The 20,213-nt window shown below is 47.4% G+C and overlaps 1 protein-coding gene across 1 annotated transcript in view; it reads right to left on the bottom strand.

Annotated features, from left to right (window-relative positions):
- CLASP1 (cytoplasmic linker associated protein 1) overlaps positions 1-20,213 on the bottom strand; it is a 147,659-nt gene that overhangs the window by 7,878 nt on the left and 119,568 nt on the right. Inside the window, exons 31-38 of the mRNA XM_075829053.1 lie at positions 19,653-19,731; positions 19,271-19,414; positions 9,425-9,568; positions 8,051-8,157; positions 4,478-4,628; positions 3,635-3,881; positions 3,357-3,547; positions 2,700-2,828 (exon numbers count right to left, since the gene is read on the bottom strand). Coding sequence (XP_075685168.1) covers positions 2,700-2,828; positions 3,357-3,547; positions 3,635-3,881; positions 4,478-4,628; positions 8,051-8,157; positions 9,425-9,568; positions 19,271-19,414; positions 19,653-19,731 — 1,192 coding nt within the window. The remainder of the gene's footprint in view (positions 1-2,699; positions 2,829-3,356; positions 3,548-3,634; positions 3,882-4,477; positions 4,629-8,050; positions 8,158-9,424; positions 9,569-19,270; positions 19,415-19,652; positions 19,732-20,213) is intronic.

The following is a 20,213-nucleotide window of genomic DNA, read 5'->3' as shown; positions in this document are numbered from 1 at the left end:
GTCTGACAGCAACTTATGTTCCAGCAAAACAAAGGATCGGCACGTGAGAATTTAACACATCAGATCCTTATCTCCCTCCCATATGCCGTCATACACACAGATTATTAGAGGTCGCTGCTTTAACATGGCTAGAGTGCAAATTATGAGACGACACAGAAGGAAAGATGAATAATCAGGGAAGGGGCAACGACGAGAGCGCGGGGCAACGACGAGAGCGCGGGGCAACGACGAGAGCGCGGGGCAACGACGAGAGCGCGGGGCAACGACGAGAGCGCGGGGCAACGACGAGAGCGCGGGGCAACGACGAGAGCGCGGGGCAACGACGAGAGCGCGGGGCAACGACGAGAGCGCGGGGCAACGACGAGAGCGCGGGGCAACGACGAGAGCGCGGGGCAACGTCGAGAGCGCGGGGCAACGTCGAGAGCGCGGGGCAACGTCGAGAGCGCGGGGCAACGTCGAGAGCGCGGGGCAACGTCGAGAGCGCGGGGCAACGTCGAGAGCGCGGGGCAACGTCGAGAGCGCGGGGCAACGTCGAGAGCGCGGGGCAACGTCGAGAGCGCGGGGCAACGTCGAGAGCGCGGGGCAACGTCGAGAGCGCGGGGCAACGTCTAGAGCGCGGGGCAACGTCTAGAGCGCGGGGCAACGTCTAGAGCGCGGGGCAACGTCTAGAGCGCGGGGCAACGTCTAGAGCGCGGGGCAACGTCTAGAGCGCGGGGCAACGTCTAGAGCGCGGGGCAACGTCTAGAGCGCGGGGCAACGTCTAGAGCGCGGGGCAACGTCTAGAGCGCGGGGCAACGTCTAGAGCGCGGGGCAACGACTAGAGCGCGGGGCAACGACTAGAGCGCGGGGCAACGACTAGAGCGCAGGGCAACGACTAGAGCGCAGGGCAACGACTAGAGCGCCTGTAAAAGGTTATATTTATTCTGGAGCCGCTCTCGCTCATTAGTCGCGTTGTCCGCGTACACAGGAATTATCTGTAAATATTAACCCGCACACAAATCTTCACCTGTACACAATGCGGATCCCACAGACGCGATTCGCAGCTGCTGCTTCATGGATAAAGTTTGATTTATAAGATTTTTACACCTCAAATTTGAAAGAAACGTCAATGTGGTCCACGCTATATTCACAAACATTATACACTGGTCCTTCTCAATGAATTAGAATATCAAAAAGTTCATTTACTTCAGTAATTCAAGTAAAAATGGTGCCTCATTCTATAGATTCATTACACAGAGGGGTCTATTTCCAGCATTTTTCTCTTTTAATGTTTAGGATTATCAACAGTTAATGAAAACCCAAAATTTAGTGTGTCAGAAAATGAGAATATTGGGTAAAAGTTGCAGATTGTCGCCTCCCGGTGTGACCCTCTAATCAGCGTCGCGCCTCGGATCACAAGATGAACAGCGGGAGCCACAACGCGTCAGTCGTGTGTAATAATTCTGCCTCTTCTGATGCAACACTGCAGGGAAACCAGAAACGTAACGAGCAGAAGACGATGGAGTGTGGACGCGGCGGCACGACTGAACATTGTCGTTATGACCTCACGGGATCAGAGCCCCTGCCGTTCCTGCATCCGATATTCAGGGTGAGTAACTCTCATCATCTCGGTCTACTGGAAGAGTCACTGACAATCCTAATATACCGATGACCATCGCAGACTAATGCACCCCCATAACAGCCGCCTAATGCCCCGTATCCTCCGCTCATGTCTGCGCGCTACAGCCCAGGATGGGGCACAGTCAGTTTCACTAAGAAAGCGTCCCTGGCAAGCAGCCAAATCGTCAGAAGAGCGAACGCCAGAACACAATGTCTCCTGGAATCTGACCAGCAAATCTACAAACAAACCCCTGACTGTTCACCTGCAACGCTCCATTTATTACCTGTGAGAGCCGCAGCGGAGAGAAGGTGAAAGACGTCTCCACGCTACAAGTCACACAAGACGGAGCCTCAGAGTACAGAGCGGTCAGAATCTGCGGCATAATACCGGAGCGGTGAGGGGTGCAGAGCTCGCTGCAGATCAGGCCACATGGGGGGCAGTAGTAGTGGAAGTAGAAACATTCCCCAGTCACATAAGACGCAGCGATATCAATGCAGATCCGTCCAATTTTATGTCATCGAAGTCTTATTAATGTGGAATGTAAAGGTTATACAACTTTCTAATGTACTTTTCAAGTTCTTACCTACCAAGATGCGGACTGTGAATGGAAACCAGTGTCATGACCTAGTTGTGCTCATTAAGTGGATCGGTTGTGTTACAATGTATCAGTGCAGGTAAGAGATATCGGCCTGAAGTACACAACAAAACTGGACAACATGGGCAGGAGAAATTTTAAGACTCTGAATGTAAACAATAGATGTTTCCATTCACGAACAGCAAGCAGATTCCCATTAAGTACCATCTACACAGACGAGTTCTCTCCGCAGCTGCTCAGAAGTTTTTGTGACTGACTAGACTTATGAGAAAATATCTGCATTAGAATTGGTTACCCCCCCACCAGATATCGGATATTCCCCTATCTAATACCCCCCCCCCATGCTATCCGATAGCCCCCTCTGGTCTTAAACACACAGTAAAGGGTAATTCCCATCTTACAAAGTGACGGCATATTACTTAGTCCGACCTCTGGGACCCCCACTGATCCTGGGAATGAGGGGGTCACAGTAGGAATAACCCTTTATAAAGACAGTGACTTTACCTCCTTGTGGGAATCCTTGTGCGCCTCCAGCGTCTTCATGATCGTCAGCTCAGCGTAGTTTTTAAACCTTGCCGGTTGGTTCCTCAGGATTTCCCGGAGAACTCTTAACGCCAACGCTCGAATCGCATGCTGACAAAAAAAAAAAAAAACGAACCTGTGAGATTCAATCACCGACCAGAAAACCAGGACTCAACGACAAGTAAGAGAGAGTCAAATAAAACTAGTCATAAGCCAAACACCTGCAAACAATACACAAGATCACTGCCTGCCATCAGTGAATAGAAACATTCCCTTTTTACATTGAGGTTAAAAACTGTCCTGACAATTCTGCTCACACAGTGGAGATGGTTGTTACAATGTATCCAGTCCAGACAATCTCAGCAGTAGCACAAAATCTGTCTCCTGTCCTGGGCTCCAAGCGGATTACCTTCACTGATACATTGTAACAAATACTGTAGGTCAGGGCAGGGTTGTCATTTACTGACAGCAAGCATATATATTTAAAACGGTGGGGAATTCAAACAAACTATTAGAAAGCTGCAGATCCTTTTAGTCTACAATAAGAATGTCACATTGCTCCTATTCTGAAACTACAGACAGTCCAATACGCTGATGATATCATTTTCCCTTTATCAGATCATGGAGGGAAGTTCTTACATCTTTGTCTCCCAGAGTCTCCAGGAGGAGGAGGAGGATGGTTTTGAAATGCTCTTCCCAAACGCCCAGGTTGTCCTCTCGTGTTATTTTCAGCAACTCACACAGCGCTCCTTTCCTCTCCTCCACCCGCTCATTGTGATTGGACAGTTCCTTTAAGAGGTCAGCGACCAGGTCCGAGTGGTCAATAGAAACTGCGGAGACAGATGGAGCAGATATCAGTGTGTGGGAATTACTAAAAAAAACAACAGCAGAGAATGGAAATAATGGAGGCAACAAACCGTCACGCAGTTGGTCCATGTCGTCATCAAACACGGCTTCCTTCAGAGCGGTCTTGTCGTAGCTGTTGATCGAGTCGGAGTAAGGATAGGGGCTGTAGTCTCGCCCGCGTGGCCCAGTAAAAGCGCGAGGTGGCTGGGTGTTCAGCAAAGAAGTCTTGTTATCAAGCGCCATCCGGCCTCCTTCCACCATGTCAGAGCCGCCACGGAGGTCACTTACAGGAGACGCCATTCCAGCCTCCCGGGAGACCTGAAGGGAAACAATCGTGTCAATATAGTGATCACAGGTGCCAAAGAAGCAGCAAAGGAGACGGCGGATGCTGCAGCTGGTGGGCCATGCGTTTGCTCCTTTAGGGTCAGTTGACCTTTCTTACTAATGCACAGAATGATTACGTGCCCATCACACCGCCCTCGTGAGATTATTGTGCCACTCCTGGACTACATGGCGTGGGAGGCTTTTTACGCCTATCTTGACAGTAGGTTTAAAAGAGGAGAGTGCATGAAAAGAATAAAGACTGCAGCACAGGGACCGGGTGCCAGGCACATCATGAGGTTTTTGTTTAGAAATGACGGGATGTTATGGAAACCCAGACAACGCGTTTCAGGACCATATAAATGCCTTCATCAGGTAAGAGAGTAGTAAAATGTGCGCCACTTTTTGGTCTAAATGTAATGGAGAAACATGTCTAACACGCCGTGGGATGTGCACCATTTATCATTTTGGTGCAATTTCAGCCATTTTCATGCAGTCGACACGATTGATAAATCTCCTGCGATATATTGGGATTATAATCACCACCACCCTCCGTCTCTACATGATATTCTGCTCATTTCTAAGCGTCTCACCAGGTCACCGTCCTTCCTTACATCCCTCTTCACCGGCTCATTCAGATCCTCCTGGCTGCGGAAGCTGAACTTCTCTATGGCTTCAGTGACTCCGCGGAGCGAGCTGTAGATTTCATCTGAATTCAGGTTTTCAGTGTCGTAATCCAGCAAACTGCAGCCAAAAATAAAAAACAAAACAACCTTAATGAAAGCGCAGACACAAGTCAGCAATGGGAAGAACCTGATCGTGCCCCGAGAATGATGAACCCATTGGATTGTGCAGAACATTCCAGACGACGCCCAGGATGGAAACAGAGAATATCGCCATGGAGCACAGACAAGCGCAGGCCGGGAGGCACAAGGAGCGCTTCACTGTACGGATGGCAGCGGAGTGACGGTGGGACCGGACGATGCTCTGCACACATTTATATTCCGTGCAAAAAATGGACTGAGCTCAATTACCCCCCCAAATAACACAAGGAGAACCAGACCCTCCATACACCACCCAACAACCTCCTGAGGACTCCCCACAACTGCTGCATGTGGTCTCCCCATAATAGAAGTAACACCCTGGACTACTCAACGCAGGAGGTGGCACATGGCAAGACAAGCTTCAGACCTGCCAGTAATGCCATGCGAGAGCACCCACAGGATGGACCCAAGACAAGTGACGGACAGGAAAACCGGCTGTCACAATATTATTTCATCTGACGCCAGTGCAGAACATGCCAATATCCAAAGTGACTACGTGAGGACTGATGATGAAATGAGACACATGTAGAAGCCTCCAGTATCTCTGGTTAGCAGCGGAGACTGTGAGAGTAAAGCACATCTACAAGATGATGGCACGGCCTCCCCCTGCAATCTATGAGGCTGCACGTAAAGCCATGATGGACATGCAGCGCTAGGGGCGGCTTCTCGTCTACACGAGCCGTATATTATACACAACCTGCATATACTCTGGAACTACAGGGATGAAAGGGTCACTATGACCCGACCTGCACCTTTATCTCCAAAACACAGAAACGACTGACAACAACCTGAGGACGGAAGACGCCATGAAAATAAACACAAAGAAAACCATGTGAGAAACATCCAGGACGATGTGCAGGCGGCGGCAGCTGCGGATGGACGGGGGTCGGAGGATGATAACCCGACAGACGGTAAAGCAAGAGCAGCAGAGGACGGCGGCAGCGCCACACGCGGTGATATGGCCAGTCTGCAGTCTGACATGAGATGGCGGTAATGGGTAAGCGCGACCTCGTTCTCTAGTAACATTGTATGAAACCGGAGGTAAGAGATTTCTATGACTTCAACACTTTCCTGGGATCTGTAATAATATTGTGACACTGAACAGGTTATAAAGCGACTGCGTCACCTCGAAGAGTAAGAGACAACTTGTGAGACGGCAGAGTGGGGTAGGAGAGAGACGGAGGGAGATGCTTAGAGGGTCTATCAGCACTCCAGCCCCCCAGCGTGTGGAGAGGGGGACCAAGGAGAGGATGATGGGAAAAGAGGGGGAGGGGAGAGAGGGAGGAACAAATGCTGCATGTCCGACAGATTATAAAAAGTGACATCAGAATTTAGATTCATAACACCAGACTGGTCTCTATGGAGTGTGAGCTGCGTGTCCGACAGATTATACCTGACTGGTCTCTATGGAGTGTGAGCTGCGTGTCCGACAGATTATACCTGACTGGTCTCTATGGAGTGTGAGCTGCGTGTCCGACAGATTATACCTGACTGGTCTCTATAGAGTGTGAGCTGCGTGTCCGACAGTTTATACCGGACTGGTCTCTATGGAGTGTGAGCTGCGTGTCCGACAGATTATACATGACTGGTCTCTATGGAGTGTGAGCTGCGTGTCTGACAGATTATACCTGACTGGTCTCTATGGAGTGTGAGCTGCGTGTCCGACAGATTATACCTGACTGGTCTCTATGGAGTGTGAGCTGCGTGTCCGACAGATTATACCTGACTGGTCTCTATAGAGTGTGAGCTGCGTGTCCGACAGATTATACCTGACTGGTCTCTATGGAGTGTGAGCTGCGTGTCTGACAGATTATACATGACTGGTCTCTGTGGAGTGTGAGCTGCGTGTCCGACAGATTATACCGGACTGGTCTCTGTGGAGTGTGAGCTGCGGTGACCACAAGGTCTGGACCATTTGTACAAGGAAGAAAGGTCGACACGAGGCAATTAATGTTGTGCAGCCCCCATTATACAACAATGATGAGCGTTACCCTCTGATACATGGGCTTCAGGTCACTCACACGAAGCACAATGGGGGAGATGTATCAAAATTAGTGCAAAAGGAAATGTGGTGTTTTTGTCCATCGCAGCCAATCAGGGCCCTGAATTAATTTTCCAATTCTGGGCGACTCTTGTACTTTTTCTGTGCACTGGATTCATCTCCCCAGAGTTCACATAACCTGCAAAGCATCTACATGGCGGCTGAGAGAGGAGCAGCCACATCCACAGACCCCAGAGAGATGCAGATACAAAGACATTACAGACGACGGACCTTCCACCACCTCCGTGTATACAAATAAAAAATATTTGAGGAGCGCAGTAAACGACCGGCGACAGACGCCATAGCGAGGGGCACGACAGGACAATTCTACGAAATATTCAGGACGCCGGCGTTCAGTCCCATCTCTGACACGAAGAACGTTCGGGGCGCTAAGATGATGAAATCTTTAATGACTGGATCCTCAAACATCTTCCTCCTTCCCAAGAACAGGACATTGTTCTGCTCAGACGTCTACAAATCACTAACTGGCTCACAACGTTCCTACACGTACAGCCGCCGACTGGAGAGCTGCGGGCAGCTGTAACTGGCAGGTGAAGCGCTCGCCCAGTTGTGGGGATCAGCGGGCCCTGCCGTGATCTGGGACTATGTATATGGGATTACTGACAGATGATGGACCCCTAATTACTCTACAATGAGTGCAGAACCCTCTCCCCCGATCATTATACAAACTGGTGGTTGGAAACATTACAGCAAATTACCTGGAAGCAAATCTACAACCAGCGCACAGCCGCCCGTCCTCACTGTGGAGCGGAGCAAATCCCCATCACCCCAAGAACTTACACCCAACATCACAGATAGAAGCCGTCAGCAGACCGAGCGCTGTAATGAAGAATCAGCACTGATCGGCCCGGTTTCATCAAGGTGAAGCTCCACGTGTCGCCCTCAGACCAGTAACTGCTGGAAACAGACAAATATCTGACAACCGACTCCAGTCCAGAAAACGAGCCTCAAAGTCGAGGGGACTTCAACCCCTTCAGATGGTTCTCACAATGTTCCTGGGAGAAACAGAACTACCCGGATATTACATTCCTACAATGACCATTTCTCTGTAAACGTGGCGTCCACTGCAAGCGTCTCATTACGCCGGTTCTCTTAAACAACGCTGAATAAATATCCGTAAACCTAGAATTATAGAAATGACCCTTCACACGATTATTGAGGACCCGTCACAATCAGATGAGAATAAATTAGAAGAACTTCTCGGAGGACGACTCTGGTGACGCTCGATGACCGGGACGTTATCAGAGATCTCATACATCGGGGGAGGGGAGCATTATTACCTTGGGGAGAGGCCCCCGTGAGAGCAGTTGGTCGGAGATGTTAAGGGACTTGACCGGCTGCTTGAATGTCGAGAAGGGGTTCGGCCCATCGTGTTGCTCGGGGATCCCTAGAACCAGAAACAGATTATTAATTTATGTGTCATCATCCGACGCTAAACAAAATCACACACAGAAAAACAGACCCATGATCCAGGCAGCCCTGCTCTGAGGGGGGATATCAACAGGAAGTGGTCTCTACAGGAAACCATCCCCGCAGCGATCAGCTGATCACCGCAAGTCCGCTGCGGAAACCTCCAGAGATCCGCTGCTATCACCTGGGAAAGCTGCACAAGGCTATACAATGTCCTCCTGCGGCGCTCCACCAAGTTCACACCTACGTTGGAGACTTCGTTAGGGGCCTTTATTGCAGATCCCACTAAAATTCTGGAAACAGCACAGGATGCTGCGCTATGGTTTCCAGTAAAATCACGGATGCCCTGATGGAACACATTAAAGGGAATGGGTGCCGTCAGGTGCCGGTTATCTCTGGTGTTCAACGGAACCTGCTCCTCTGACAGAACGACGCTATACCAAATGCAGATGTGAACAGGGCCCTGAGGCTTAAATATAATGTTATCAGAGTCGCTCCTGAAATCTGAACATATTACAGAGCGGACGAGGAAATGTAAGTTCCTGAAGGTTTCCTAAGAAGAGGTCGCCAAAGATACAGAACCCGCCACTCATTCTGAATTTAAAACAAGAGTGAACACTATGCTACGATTGGAAATGTACATTTCCAAAGGGGGACCCTTGCTAAATTTGAAGACCTATGGTCCCCTTGGTTGGATACCCCAGGTTTGGCTCCAGCGATACTACTGGTGGATAGGCCCCCTATAGATTAACAATTTCCTGGTGTAGGGGGGGGATGGCGGATCGTCAGTCGCTGGCTCTATCTGCCCAAATGTACATCTGGGCGGTGCGCTAATTCTTGTCGATCACATGTTTGATATATCTTTGTTCCGTACGTGTTCCATGATTAAGTCTTATATGGCATGTTAAGGGATAGGGGGCACTTTATTTACCTCCTTGCTGTTGCTTCTTTGAAGGACTATCTGGGAACATCCATGGACTGGCGAATTGGAAGATTACTAACATTCAATGTAGAACTTTTGTTTGTGAGCGGAGGATTTGAGTGGGGTTGGGAAGTATTTTTCGTTAAAAATTTGTAATAAAAATTTTTGAGGATCAAAAAAACAAGAAGCCGTCGCCAGCAAACCAATAAATCTGCAGTAATTTCAGATGTCAGCAGCGAGCAGATGTGAGTGCTGGCTATATACAGCAGGGGTGGCATGAGGTGCTACACACAGCAGTGAGTGCTGATGACGGAGCTCTTACCATGCTGCTGTTGCTGGAATTCTTCAGATGGTTGTGTAGTAGTTTTGTCGCGCCGTCTTGGAATGTTTTCGGCAACGCTCCCAGTAACATGGTGAACTCCGGGGTGTTCAGCTCAAACAGAGAGATCAGGACGATTTGTGCCGCCTAAAATGAGAGAAGTCAGAGTAAGGGAAGACAGAAGAGTGGGGTAATGACCATCCGGGACCGTACGAGACTCACAGGATAACACATCTACATCACAGTCTGTGCTCAGTTATAGCAGGAACGTTTCAGTCATAGGGTTCAGGAAGAAGTGCTGGACACGGAGACGCGAGGGGAAGCGCTGGACGCGGCAAGTTGTGTGCAGTGATCACATTCATGTATTAGGCGTCTGTGTCTGGATGGGGTGGGGGTCGTCAGGAATATGGGGAACGGATACATTTTGGAGAATTACTTTTAGTGCCCAAACTTCCAGAAAAAGTTATAATGTCATTACACAGCGACGTGACCCTGCGAGATACGAGGGCCTGTGAGCAGACAGGGGGGCGCAGCATCACCCTCTTCTAGGATATTAGAAGACACGTCTCTCCTGACTTCTCACTGTATTTTTGTGGAGATATATATATAATATATAGGGGGGAGGGGAGGACAGAAGTTTGTGTAAAGACTATTCTAGCCGGGGGTGACGATTCACAGGCGTCATATATATGAAGTATGGAGGCTGAGGACGTCCTGTAATACTCAGACACACCTGTAGAGCAGACGTCAAGGCATTATATCCCTGCCGGTGGGTTCGACCTTGTCCATGTTGAAACACTAATATCCGCACGGGTTCCTTTAAACCAACGCTGTGCCCGCGAGTATATATATACACGTTAATATTCAGCCGCTTCGTGATTCTATTTTTAGGATTCCCTCATTAATCATTACCCTGGTGAATGTGACGGAGCAGGAACAAACAAGAAGCTCGGAGCCTCCGGCTGCCCTGGTAACGCAGTAATGGGCCTTATATGAAAAACTCTACATAAGAGGGAGGGGAATATACAGGACTGAGCTGCACGCGAAGACCGATAAATGGAGGGGACGCAGATGACGGCTGCCGCCATAGACCAGCGCACCCCTGCTCTGCACTCAGTGGCGATGTCCCTGATCATTAAGGCTCTGTTCACACTGCTGTTTGGGGTGCCGCATACAGCGCTATTCTTGTCATCTAAACGATGGAATCATTGATGGAACTCCGATGGACCCCATTATACAGGAGTTGTATCGCAGCTGCTTATCCCCCTCCATAAAAATGTGTCCGTTGGCTTAGCCCAAGTTGTCTGTCCAAGGCTTTGTAAACCTTTGAAAGCATTTTTCTTTTTCTTTGTTACAGTGTATCAGTGTATTTTGTGCAACTATAATTCATTAAAAATTATTTTTACTGTTACGGTGTGTGACACGTCATAACTTAGATGTGATCGATTACAGGTGGACCACATGCTGGACCCCGACACTAAAGCCGTCTGTCCCACTGACCGAACGGATTTAGGTGTTCGCGCTAGATACAGCTGATCTATATACAGGATACAAAGCAGCTGTATCTCAAAAAGTTACATTTTTTAAAAAAAATAAAAACTAATCATAGAGTTGTACCAAACACACCGATTGACATTTTTATTTTATAAAAAAAAAAAAAGGAGCTTTTAAGAAGGTTTACATAGCCTTTCAGGTAGGAGTCGGGGAAGCGGCTGTCGGCCAAATGTCTATGTCCAGTGTCCGAGTCAATACTGACATTACAGCGGACCTGGATATAAAGCCTCGTCCTCTCTACAACGCGCTCATACGTATGATCCTGACAAGTGTATGGGAATAATCTGTTCTGTAGGACTGGAGCTCCTGAGGACAGGTGCCCAACCAGCTGGTCCTGATGCCACAAAGAAGCGGAGACCCAGTACTACAACCTCTATCCTCCACCAGCTCTTATTCTATTACTACCTAAGAGATAGACGGCAGCGCAAACCATCATGTCTCAGCGATCAATGAACCCGAGGGATCACACCGAATTACCACTACTACCACCACTATCCGGATATTCTAGGTTTCCTCATCTGCTCCTCAGCGCTGGTCCTGCTGCATGTTGGAGGCGTGAGAAGATCAATGATGGCAGATAAAATGTACTCCCAGATGGGGAAGGTCTGCGCTGTTCAGGGGTATGGCTGATTATAAACCCTACACAACATGAATATGAAGGCCAAGCCGTGGCTGCTGCATGATGGACGTTACCAGAGACAGCGGGAGGAGGGGGAAGTGCCCAGTACAAAAGACGAGACTTACAGCTATCACGTGACACACATACACAGCTAATATATAATAGGACATCATCCTGTGAGGAAGCCGGCCTGTCCGACTCAATGATCAGGGTATTATATACGCATCGCACACCTATGAAGTGCAGTGTTGTGGTCTGTGCACACGCGTTTCGGATCTCTACCTTTTTGCACGTATCGTCCAGGCTGGTCTCAGACCCGGAGGACACTGCGCTGCGTCTGGCTGCAAGGTCATCGTACGGCCAGTTATGCAGTGCCTGGGCTTCATGACACTGCCGTGCAGAGCGCCATTCAAGGGAAAGAAACGGAAATACGTAATTCTGCTGCAGGAGTGTGGAACACAGTGACAACGCTTATAGAGAAGTTTACAAATAACAGACAGAGAACGATATAAAGCACAAGCAGTAAATATCAGTCCCGTCGGTTATTCCATTTTACTGTTCAAAATCTGAAGGGACTGGCGGAGGGGGGTGAGAAAGGAGAACTAAGCCTTTAACTTTGTGTGCCTGAACTCCGTTGCTGTTGACTGATCTGATTGCATACGTCTCTATTTGACTCTTCGTATATCCTGCTATGAACGGGCTGCGGGTTTGACTGGTATAAGGTATTTCCATGTTATTGGATGTTTGTGTTAATGAGCCAGAGGTTCTGGGTATTCACAAATGCCATAATTAGGAATATAGAAGAGCCATAAGAAGATCTGTCAGCAGCGGTAGCTAGCCTACTTACTGGCGGTCTCCCGGTAGAACTGGAGTTTATTTTTTATTTACTACACTGTAGAGCAAAAAAAATAAATACAATTTTCATTGAACTTGAAACATAAAAAACATAATATAAAGAACAGACTACAGAATGATTACAGAGGAGCTGGACCAGGCCCGGGAGCCAGAGCTCTGACCAGTCCGGCATTGGAGCGCGACTTCCTATTGATCAGCCAACATGGCGGCTATGGCTCCAGTGTCGTGTCCATCGCTGTAGTAGTTTTTAGTAAGTTACAAGTCAACACATCATGGAGGAATCAATCATGGCCGACACAGCCGAGGGGGCAAAACGCTATTTACACCTCCCACATAATACAATGCGACTCCTAAACTGTAATAGTGGCGTTGAGGGACGGACGTTAAAAGCGCATTGTTTTTATAGGACTGAGGAGCATTATTAAAACTTCACTTAAGATAAAGCCTTCCATTATTACCCTCAAAACAAACACGAGTATTTTGGAAATAAACTGAAGAACACCAGGATCATTTTGTTCTGATGGCGGCAACCCAAGAAAATACTGGTGAGACGTGGAACAAAATCAGGTCACAGATACCAGGAACTTATTAGCATATCGGGACAAGCGAGAACCTGAAGCCAAAGAAACTCCCAAAAATCTGTCATGGTTCCGGATAACATTTTCATAGATCTCGTCTGTGGACATAAAACACTGCAGAGTCTGTACGAGATGAGACGAGCGGCACGCTGCTCACGCTGCTCACGCTACAAGACGTCAGGACCAAAGGAGATGGATTAAAGAGCAACGTGTATCAATCACAAGAGGTCTCCAGACAGCGAGACGTAATAAAAGGTTCACAGCTCGCGAGCCAAACACAGTGTGATGAGGTGAGCACAGGTAACAGCTCCAGCTCTGCTACATATCACAATGGAGAATAAATGCTGATACACAACATTCTGTGCACAATATGACTTAGACGGGAGCTCAGGTTTCTCAGAAATAGGAGGCAGTAAACTCGTTGCACAGGCTCGCTCCTAAGTTCTCAGCCTCAGGCGGGTTTCCAGCTTCTGTAATGATTTATTATATTACAAGCTGGTAACGAGTGGAGCGCTCAGAGCCTGGAGGGAGCAATCTTTATTATGGCTCCATCTTACAATTCACGAACGTGCACAAAAGCCATTTCCAGCTAATGAAATAGAAGCTCATTACAGGGTCAGTGGAGGCGGCAGATTAAGAGGCATTTTATGTGCAGCTCTGGAGCGAGGCCTGAAGCGCGCAACACGGGCGACTTACAGCCAAAACCAACTTGTCAGAGCGGTCACCTGGCGCACACTGGTCGCTCCATCTCTAGGGGGAAAGCTCGGACGTGATCTGTACCCAATAGTGTTCACTGTATCCCAGGACTACACAGCAGCATTATGTGACTTCTCACATCTAGAATAACGGCAGCAGTGGCTGTGCATCACATACAGGTCGCCGTGCGTCGCATACAGGTCGCCGTGCGTCACATACAGGTCGCCGTGCGTCGCATACAGGTCGCCGCGCGTCACATACAGGTAACGGTCTCTAAAAAACCCAACATATTAAACACCCAGAGGACGCAATACAAGTCGTTTGCTGCCGTTCTGGGGCTGGAGAGCGATCGAGCTGCAGGAGTCCAGAACATCGTCCTCCTGGCCACGCTTGCTGCAACCACCTGACACATTGGCTGTCATCTCCGAGGAACGGGTTCTGCAGCATTGCTATGTCAGGCTCACATTGCTGACATCAAAGCAGCTATTTTTGGGTCAAATGCAAAAAAAACAACACGACACTGCACTGTCAGACTTGATGGATCCATTAATTTCCCCTTTTTAACTATTTGCATGAAGACGACACAGGGAACGGTAACGACCTGGACTAATAAGGGTGACCTAGAAATCAGAGGATTCCTTACCCACTAATGTGCCGGGGAACACTGGCGGGACCTGCTCATGTTAATGCCAATATATTTCAGCACTAGAGGACTACAACTCAATAAAAGGTGAAAATATAGATCCGCATCTCCCATAGACATCAGTGTAGAGTAACAAAGTTCAGCCACGTCTCCTCTGGGAACAGGACTAGGCACCATTCGTAGTATCGGAGCGATTCCCAGAGGTTGTGCGCCCACTGCTCCGACATCTACACAACCCCTTAATATGCCACTAGCGTGTCCAGAGAAAAAAAAACCTTTATTCTAAAGATCCCAGTAATTTAAAAAACCACACTCGTTGTTATGGACACACTGCCTGACAACTAATTAAAAGACTGTGGTTGATAGGTACCAAATCCTTAGCAACGGGACTGTCAGACAGGACATCGCTCAGAGCTGGACCGGCTCTATAGAGAGAATACATTATGGAGGGGAAGCTGTTCTGTCACAGGGATGAACGGCTCAGTAAGTTACATAATAAGAAGCGACCTCCTCATTGCCAAGCAGCGAGATGACGCACAGCAGAGAACACAACAGCAAGAACCACAATAAAACTGTATTAGTAAAAATATCAGCCAACGATCAAATCTGCCGGCTCAGTAAAATGATGCAGAACATCACAAAACCGGTCTCCGTTTACAATACGGTGGTTTTCATTGCAGGTTATCAGGTGTGCGCAGTCAGGAGTGCGGGGACACCAGGCGGACACCTTAAATCTGTGCCATCAACGTCAGAGGACACAGTCAAGGATTGCGAGCGCCGGGCTGAGACGTTGAGTACTAATAGCATTTATATGTATGTCGGGAATGGCACTTTGCTGACCTGCCCTGTTTGGGTGGATCCGCGCTCAGCTGTGAGCGCAGGACATTTTATTGCAGTCATATTTGGCTCATTCACTGGATACAGAGCGTTCTGTTCCCTCACACACTGGTGACCGCAGTCTATAACCTGCTCAGAGTTGTAAAAACTAAAAGAAATACACGTGAACCCAGGTAGCAGGTTAGTCACCCCCCTCCAGAATCTAGAGCCAGTACACACCTAAGAGAAGCGCATGGACAGAATATTTACTTGCTTCTTATCCTCCATACAATTACTAAACAACTAAAATGATGTTTAGAGGTGACATACACTATAATGTGGAATATAAATTCAAAGTTAACATATAGAATTAATCTCTATAAACAGTTGATACATTACTATTCCTGTATTATACTCCAGAGCTGCACTCCCTATTCTGCTGGTGGAGTCCCTGTGTACATACATTACTTATCCTGTACTGATCCTGAGGTACATCCAGTATTATACTCCAGAGCTGCACTCACTATTCTGCTGGTGGAGTCACTGTGTACATACATTACATTACTTATCCTGTACTGATCCTGAGTTATATCCTGTATTATACTCCAGAGCTGCACTCACTATTCTGCTGGTGGAGTCACTGTGTACATACATTACATTACTTATCCTGTACTGATCCTGAGTTACATCCTGTATTATACTCCAGAGCTGCACTCACTATTCTACTGGTGGAGTCACTGTGTACATACATTACAGTACTTATCCTGTACTGATCCTGAGTTATATCCTGTATTATACTCCAGAGCTGCACTCACTATTCTGCTGGTGGAGTCCCTGTGTACATACATTACTTATCCTGTACTGATCCTGAGGTACATCCAGTATTATACTCCAGAGCTGCACTCACTATTCTGCTGGTGGAGTCACTGTGTACATACATTACATTACTTATCCTGTACTGATCCTGAGTTACATCCTGTATTATACTCCAGAGCTGCACTCACTATTCTGCTGGTGGAGTCACTGTGTACATACATTACAGTACTTATCCTGTACTGATCCTGAGTTACATCCTGTATTATACTCCAGAGCTGCACTCACTATTCTGCTGGTGGAGTCACTGTGTACATACATTACTTATCCTGTACTGATCCTGAGTTATATCCTGTATTATACTCCAGAGCTGCACTCACTATTCTGCTGGTGATCACTGTGTACATACATTACTTATCCTGTACTGATCCGGAGTTACATCCTGTATTATACTCCAGAGCTGCACTCACTATTCTGCTGGTGGAGTCACTGTGTACATACATTACATTACTTATCCTGTACTGATCCTGAGTTACATCCTGTATTACACTTCAGAGCTGCACTCACTATTCTGCTGGTGGAGTCACTGTGTACATACATTACATTACTTATCCTGTACTGATCCTGAGTTACATCCTGTATTATACTCCAGAGCTGCACTCACTATTCTGCTGGTGGAGTCACTGTGTACATACATTACATTACTTATCCTGTACTGATCCTGAGTTATATCCTGTATTATACTCCAGAGCTGCACTCACTATTCTGCTGATGGAGTCACTGTGTACATACATTACATTACTTATCCTGTACTGATCCTGAGTTACATCCTGTATTATACTCCAGAGATGCACTCACTATTCTGCTGGTGGAGTCACTGTGTACATACATTACATTACTTATCCTGTACTGATCCTGAGTTACATCCTGTATTATACTCCAGAGCTGCACTCACTATTCTGCTGGAGGAGTCACTGTGTACATACATTACTTATCCTGTACTGATCCTGAGTTATATCCTGTATTATACTCCAGAGCTGCACTCCCTATTCTGCTGGTGGAGTCACTGTGTGCATACATTACATTACTTATCCTGTACTGATCCTGAGTTACATCCTGTATTATACTCCAGAGCTGCACTCACTATTCTGCTGGTGGAGTCACTGTGTACATACATTACTTATCCTGTACTGATCCTGAGTTACATTCTGTAATATACTCCAGAGCTGCACTCACTATTCTGCTGGTGGAGTCACTGTGTACATACATTACATTACTAATCCTGTACCGATCCTGAGTTACATCCTGTATTATACCCCAGAGCTGCACTCACATCAATAGACCAAACCAAATGTTTTTGTAGGATGTGAGAAACAGATCAGCAGAAATATAAAATGTCAGTACAACAGTCTGGAGGAGGCCAGGAAGGGGTTAATGATCGTGTGCGGATCGGTCTCAGCGCAACGATGATTTCTGGAGTCGCTGTGAAATTACAAGCAGGTGGAGGATGTGCAGAGCTGTAAAGCAGAACATTGTATTCCTTTCCATGAATTAAAGATAAAATAGTAATTGAGCGGCCGGCTCCACCTCTCCTTGTACTCGTTCACCTACAGTCACCGCTGCCAAGAGCTGAAGGACGGAGGAGCGACAAGTGGGAGGGTCATATAGATATGTAGGACAGGGCAGAACCCAACGGTGTATATAAGGAGCTGTGGCGGGAATACTACTTTTAACCCCTTAGTGACCACCAATACGCCTTTTCATGGCCTCAGGCTAGGCAGTCGCTGGAGCCGGGGCTCAGCTGTCCGATGACAGCCGGGCTCCTGCTCCAACGGCCACGATCGAAGTTTACTTCGATCGCGGCCGTTTAACCCGTTAAATGCGACCACGGCATTTAAATTACGACCGCGGCATTTACGTAATTTACAGAGGGAGGGGCTCCCTCTCCCACCCATCGGCAGCTCGCAAATCCAATCGCGGACCTCCGATGTGGTGCCATGGGTAACAATGGGACAATGCTCTGGTATACTAAGTATGCCAAAGCATTATATCTGCGATCAAGAGATCGCAGAGTGAAGTCCCCTGGTGGGACTAATTAAATAAGTAATAAATGTAAAATAAAAATGAATAAAAATGACAGTAAAAAAAACAAAACATGGTTTTCCATAAAAAGTGGTTTTATTTAGTAAAAGTGTAAAAAAATAAATAAAACTACACACACATGGTATCGCCGCCACCGTAATGACCCAAACAATAAAGTTAATATGTAATTTAAACCGCAAGGTGAGCACGAAAAAAATAAAATGCAGCAAAATTGCTATTTTTTTTTCCATTGCCCCCGAATAAGTCATAATAAAAGTCAATCCATAAGTCCCATGTACCCCACAACAGTACCAATCAAATCTACGTCTCGTCCTGCAAAACAAAAAGCACTAAAAAAATCACTCCACTAACGGAAAGAGAAAAAAAATTACGGCTCTTGGAAAGCGACGATGCAAAAAGCGAATCATTTTAGTTCAAGTGTTTGTATCGTGCAAAAGACGTAAAACATAAAAAACCTCTACGTGTGGTATCGCCGTAATCCTACCGACCCACAGAACAAAGGTAATGTGTTATTTATGCCGCACAATGGACGGCGTGAATTTAAAACGCATAGGACAATGGCGGAATCTAGCCCAAAAGGGTGCCATTAAAAAATACAACTAATCCCACAAAAAACAAGTCCTCGTACAGCTATGACGACGGAAGAATAAAAAAAATGTACATGAGAATATAGAGAAACGAAAAAACAAAAAAAAAAAAAACAGCTTGGTCATTAGGGCCTAAAAAAAGGCTGGTCACGAAGGGGTTAATAACCAATTCACTAATTAACCGTCCAATTCAGGACATCTCATCTCTGCCGCAGATCACTTACAAGTGCACAGGAGAGAAGACATGTAGAGGTATCAGAGCCGGGCAGAGGCGTCTACAGGTTTATCCTGTACTTACTTTGGTATCAGACAATTTACACGAGGTCAGTGGCCCTGAGACTAAAGACGATAGCCGGGGGCCAGGACCAGACTCTGCTTCCTATAGAGGGTAAATTGACAAACAAATGACTTACACAACGAGAAAATCCTAACCGGATAAGTGAGAGGACGGCCCGCAGCACAAGGAGGCGTCACATCGTCATGTGGCCCCTGGGACATGGACGGAGACATTACAGCGGAGCAGAAGTGCGAGGACCTGAACACCTCATGTGAGAGATCAGAACCACAGGGACGGGCGTCACTCACCTTTCTCACATCTGAGCTCTTTGGTTCAGTCGTCCACGTGATAATTCGGGAAACGGCGAGTCGCGTTTCACTGGAATTCACAAAATCTGTGGGGTCCATCTGCCGGGCAAGCGACTCGATGTATTTCAGAATCGCCACTTTTACCTACGGGAGATCGAGACTTTATAGAAGAGAATAAAAGAGAAGTCGCCATCATCCGATCATCAGTCTGGAGACGCGTCTGACCGTTCAGCTCCCACAATGCAGTTACTTCAGGGTGACCTTAGACCCGGCTGCTCTTATTCTTCACGTCACCTTGAGTTGTATTTAATAGACTGAAGCACTAAAGAGCGGCTCCTTGAGGTGAACACATTATAGCAGGAGAAGAGAAGGAGGCACCAACCTTTAAGTTTGGAGTCTGTGTTTGATCCACTATGAATCGCATCAAAATGTTAAACTGCTGATCAAATGGAAAGGAATCCCTGCAAAAACCAAAACAACGTACGTCAAAACCCTCCAGATCCCAAGACACATACGCAGCAATGGTGGAACCTGGTGCAGCGCCACTACCCTGAGCTGACAGGACGGGATCTCACACTCCATATTGTATGATGATCGGGGGAATACGGACACTTGTCATGTGGCGGCGTTCCTCAATGAAGAAGCGGAGACTGGCGGCAGATCGTTTATATTCATTGCAATTCAATACGATATGAACGCACAGATTATGACCGTGGATTACGAGCGTCCTGCCGATAATCTGTATCTACCGCCACAAATTAAAGCTTTTCCACCATGTCTTGTATAATAATTGAATGATTACGGAATCCTATATTGTAATAGGCTCTGCGAGAATACATACATTTCTGCAAAGATAAGTGGCCACTAAGGGGGGGAGCACATGGATTTATAGTCCGTATTTCAGCTCAAAGAGCCTGTGCACATCAGTCTTCAGGTTGCGCCC

This window comes from Rhinoderma darwinii, chromosome 6 (assembly GCF_050947455.1).
Source record: "Rhinoderma darwinii isolate aRhiDar2 chromosome 6, aRhiDar2.hap1, whole genome shotgun sequence".
NCBI classification, from domain to species: domain Eukaryota; kingdom Metazoa; phylum Chordata; class Amphibia; order Anura; family Rhinodermatidae; genus Rhinoderma; species Rhinoderma darwinii.
The sequence above is the reverse complement of the archived record's forward strand: the minus strand, read 5'-3'. Positions and strand labels throughout refer to the sequence as shown.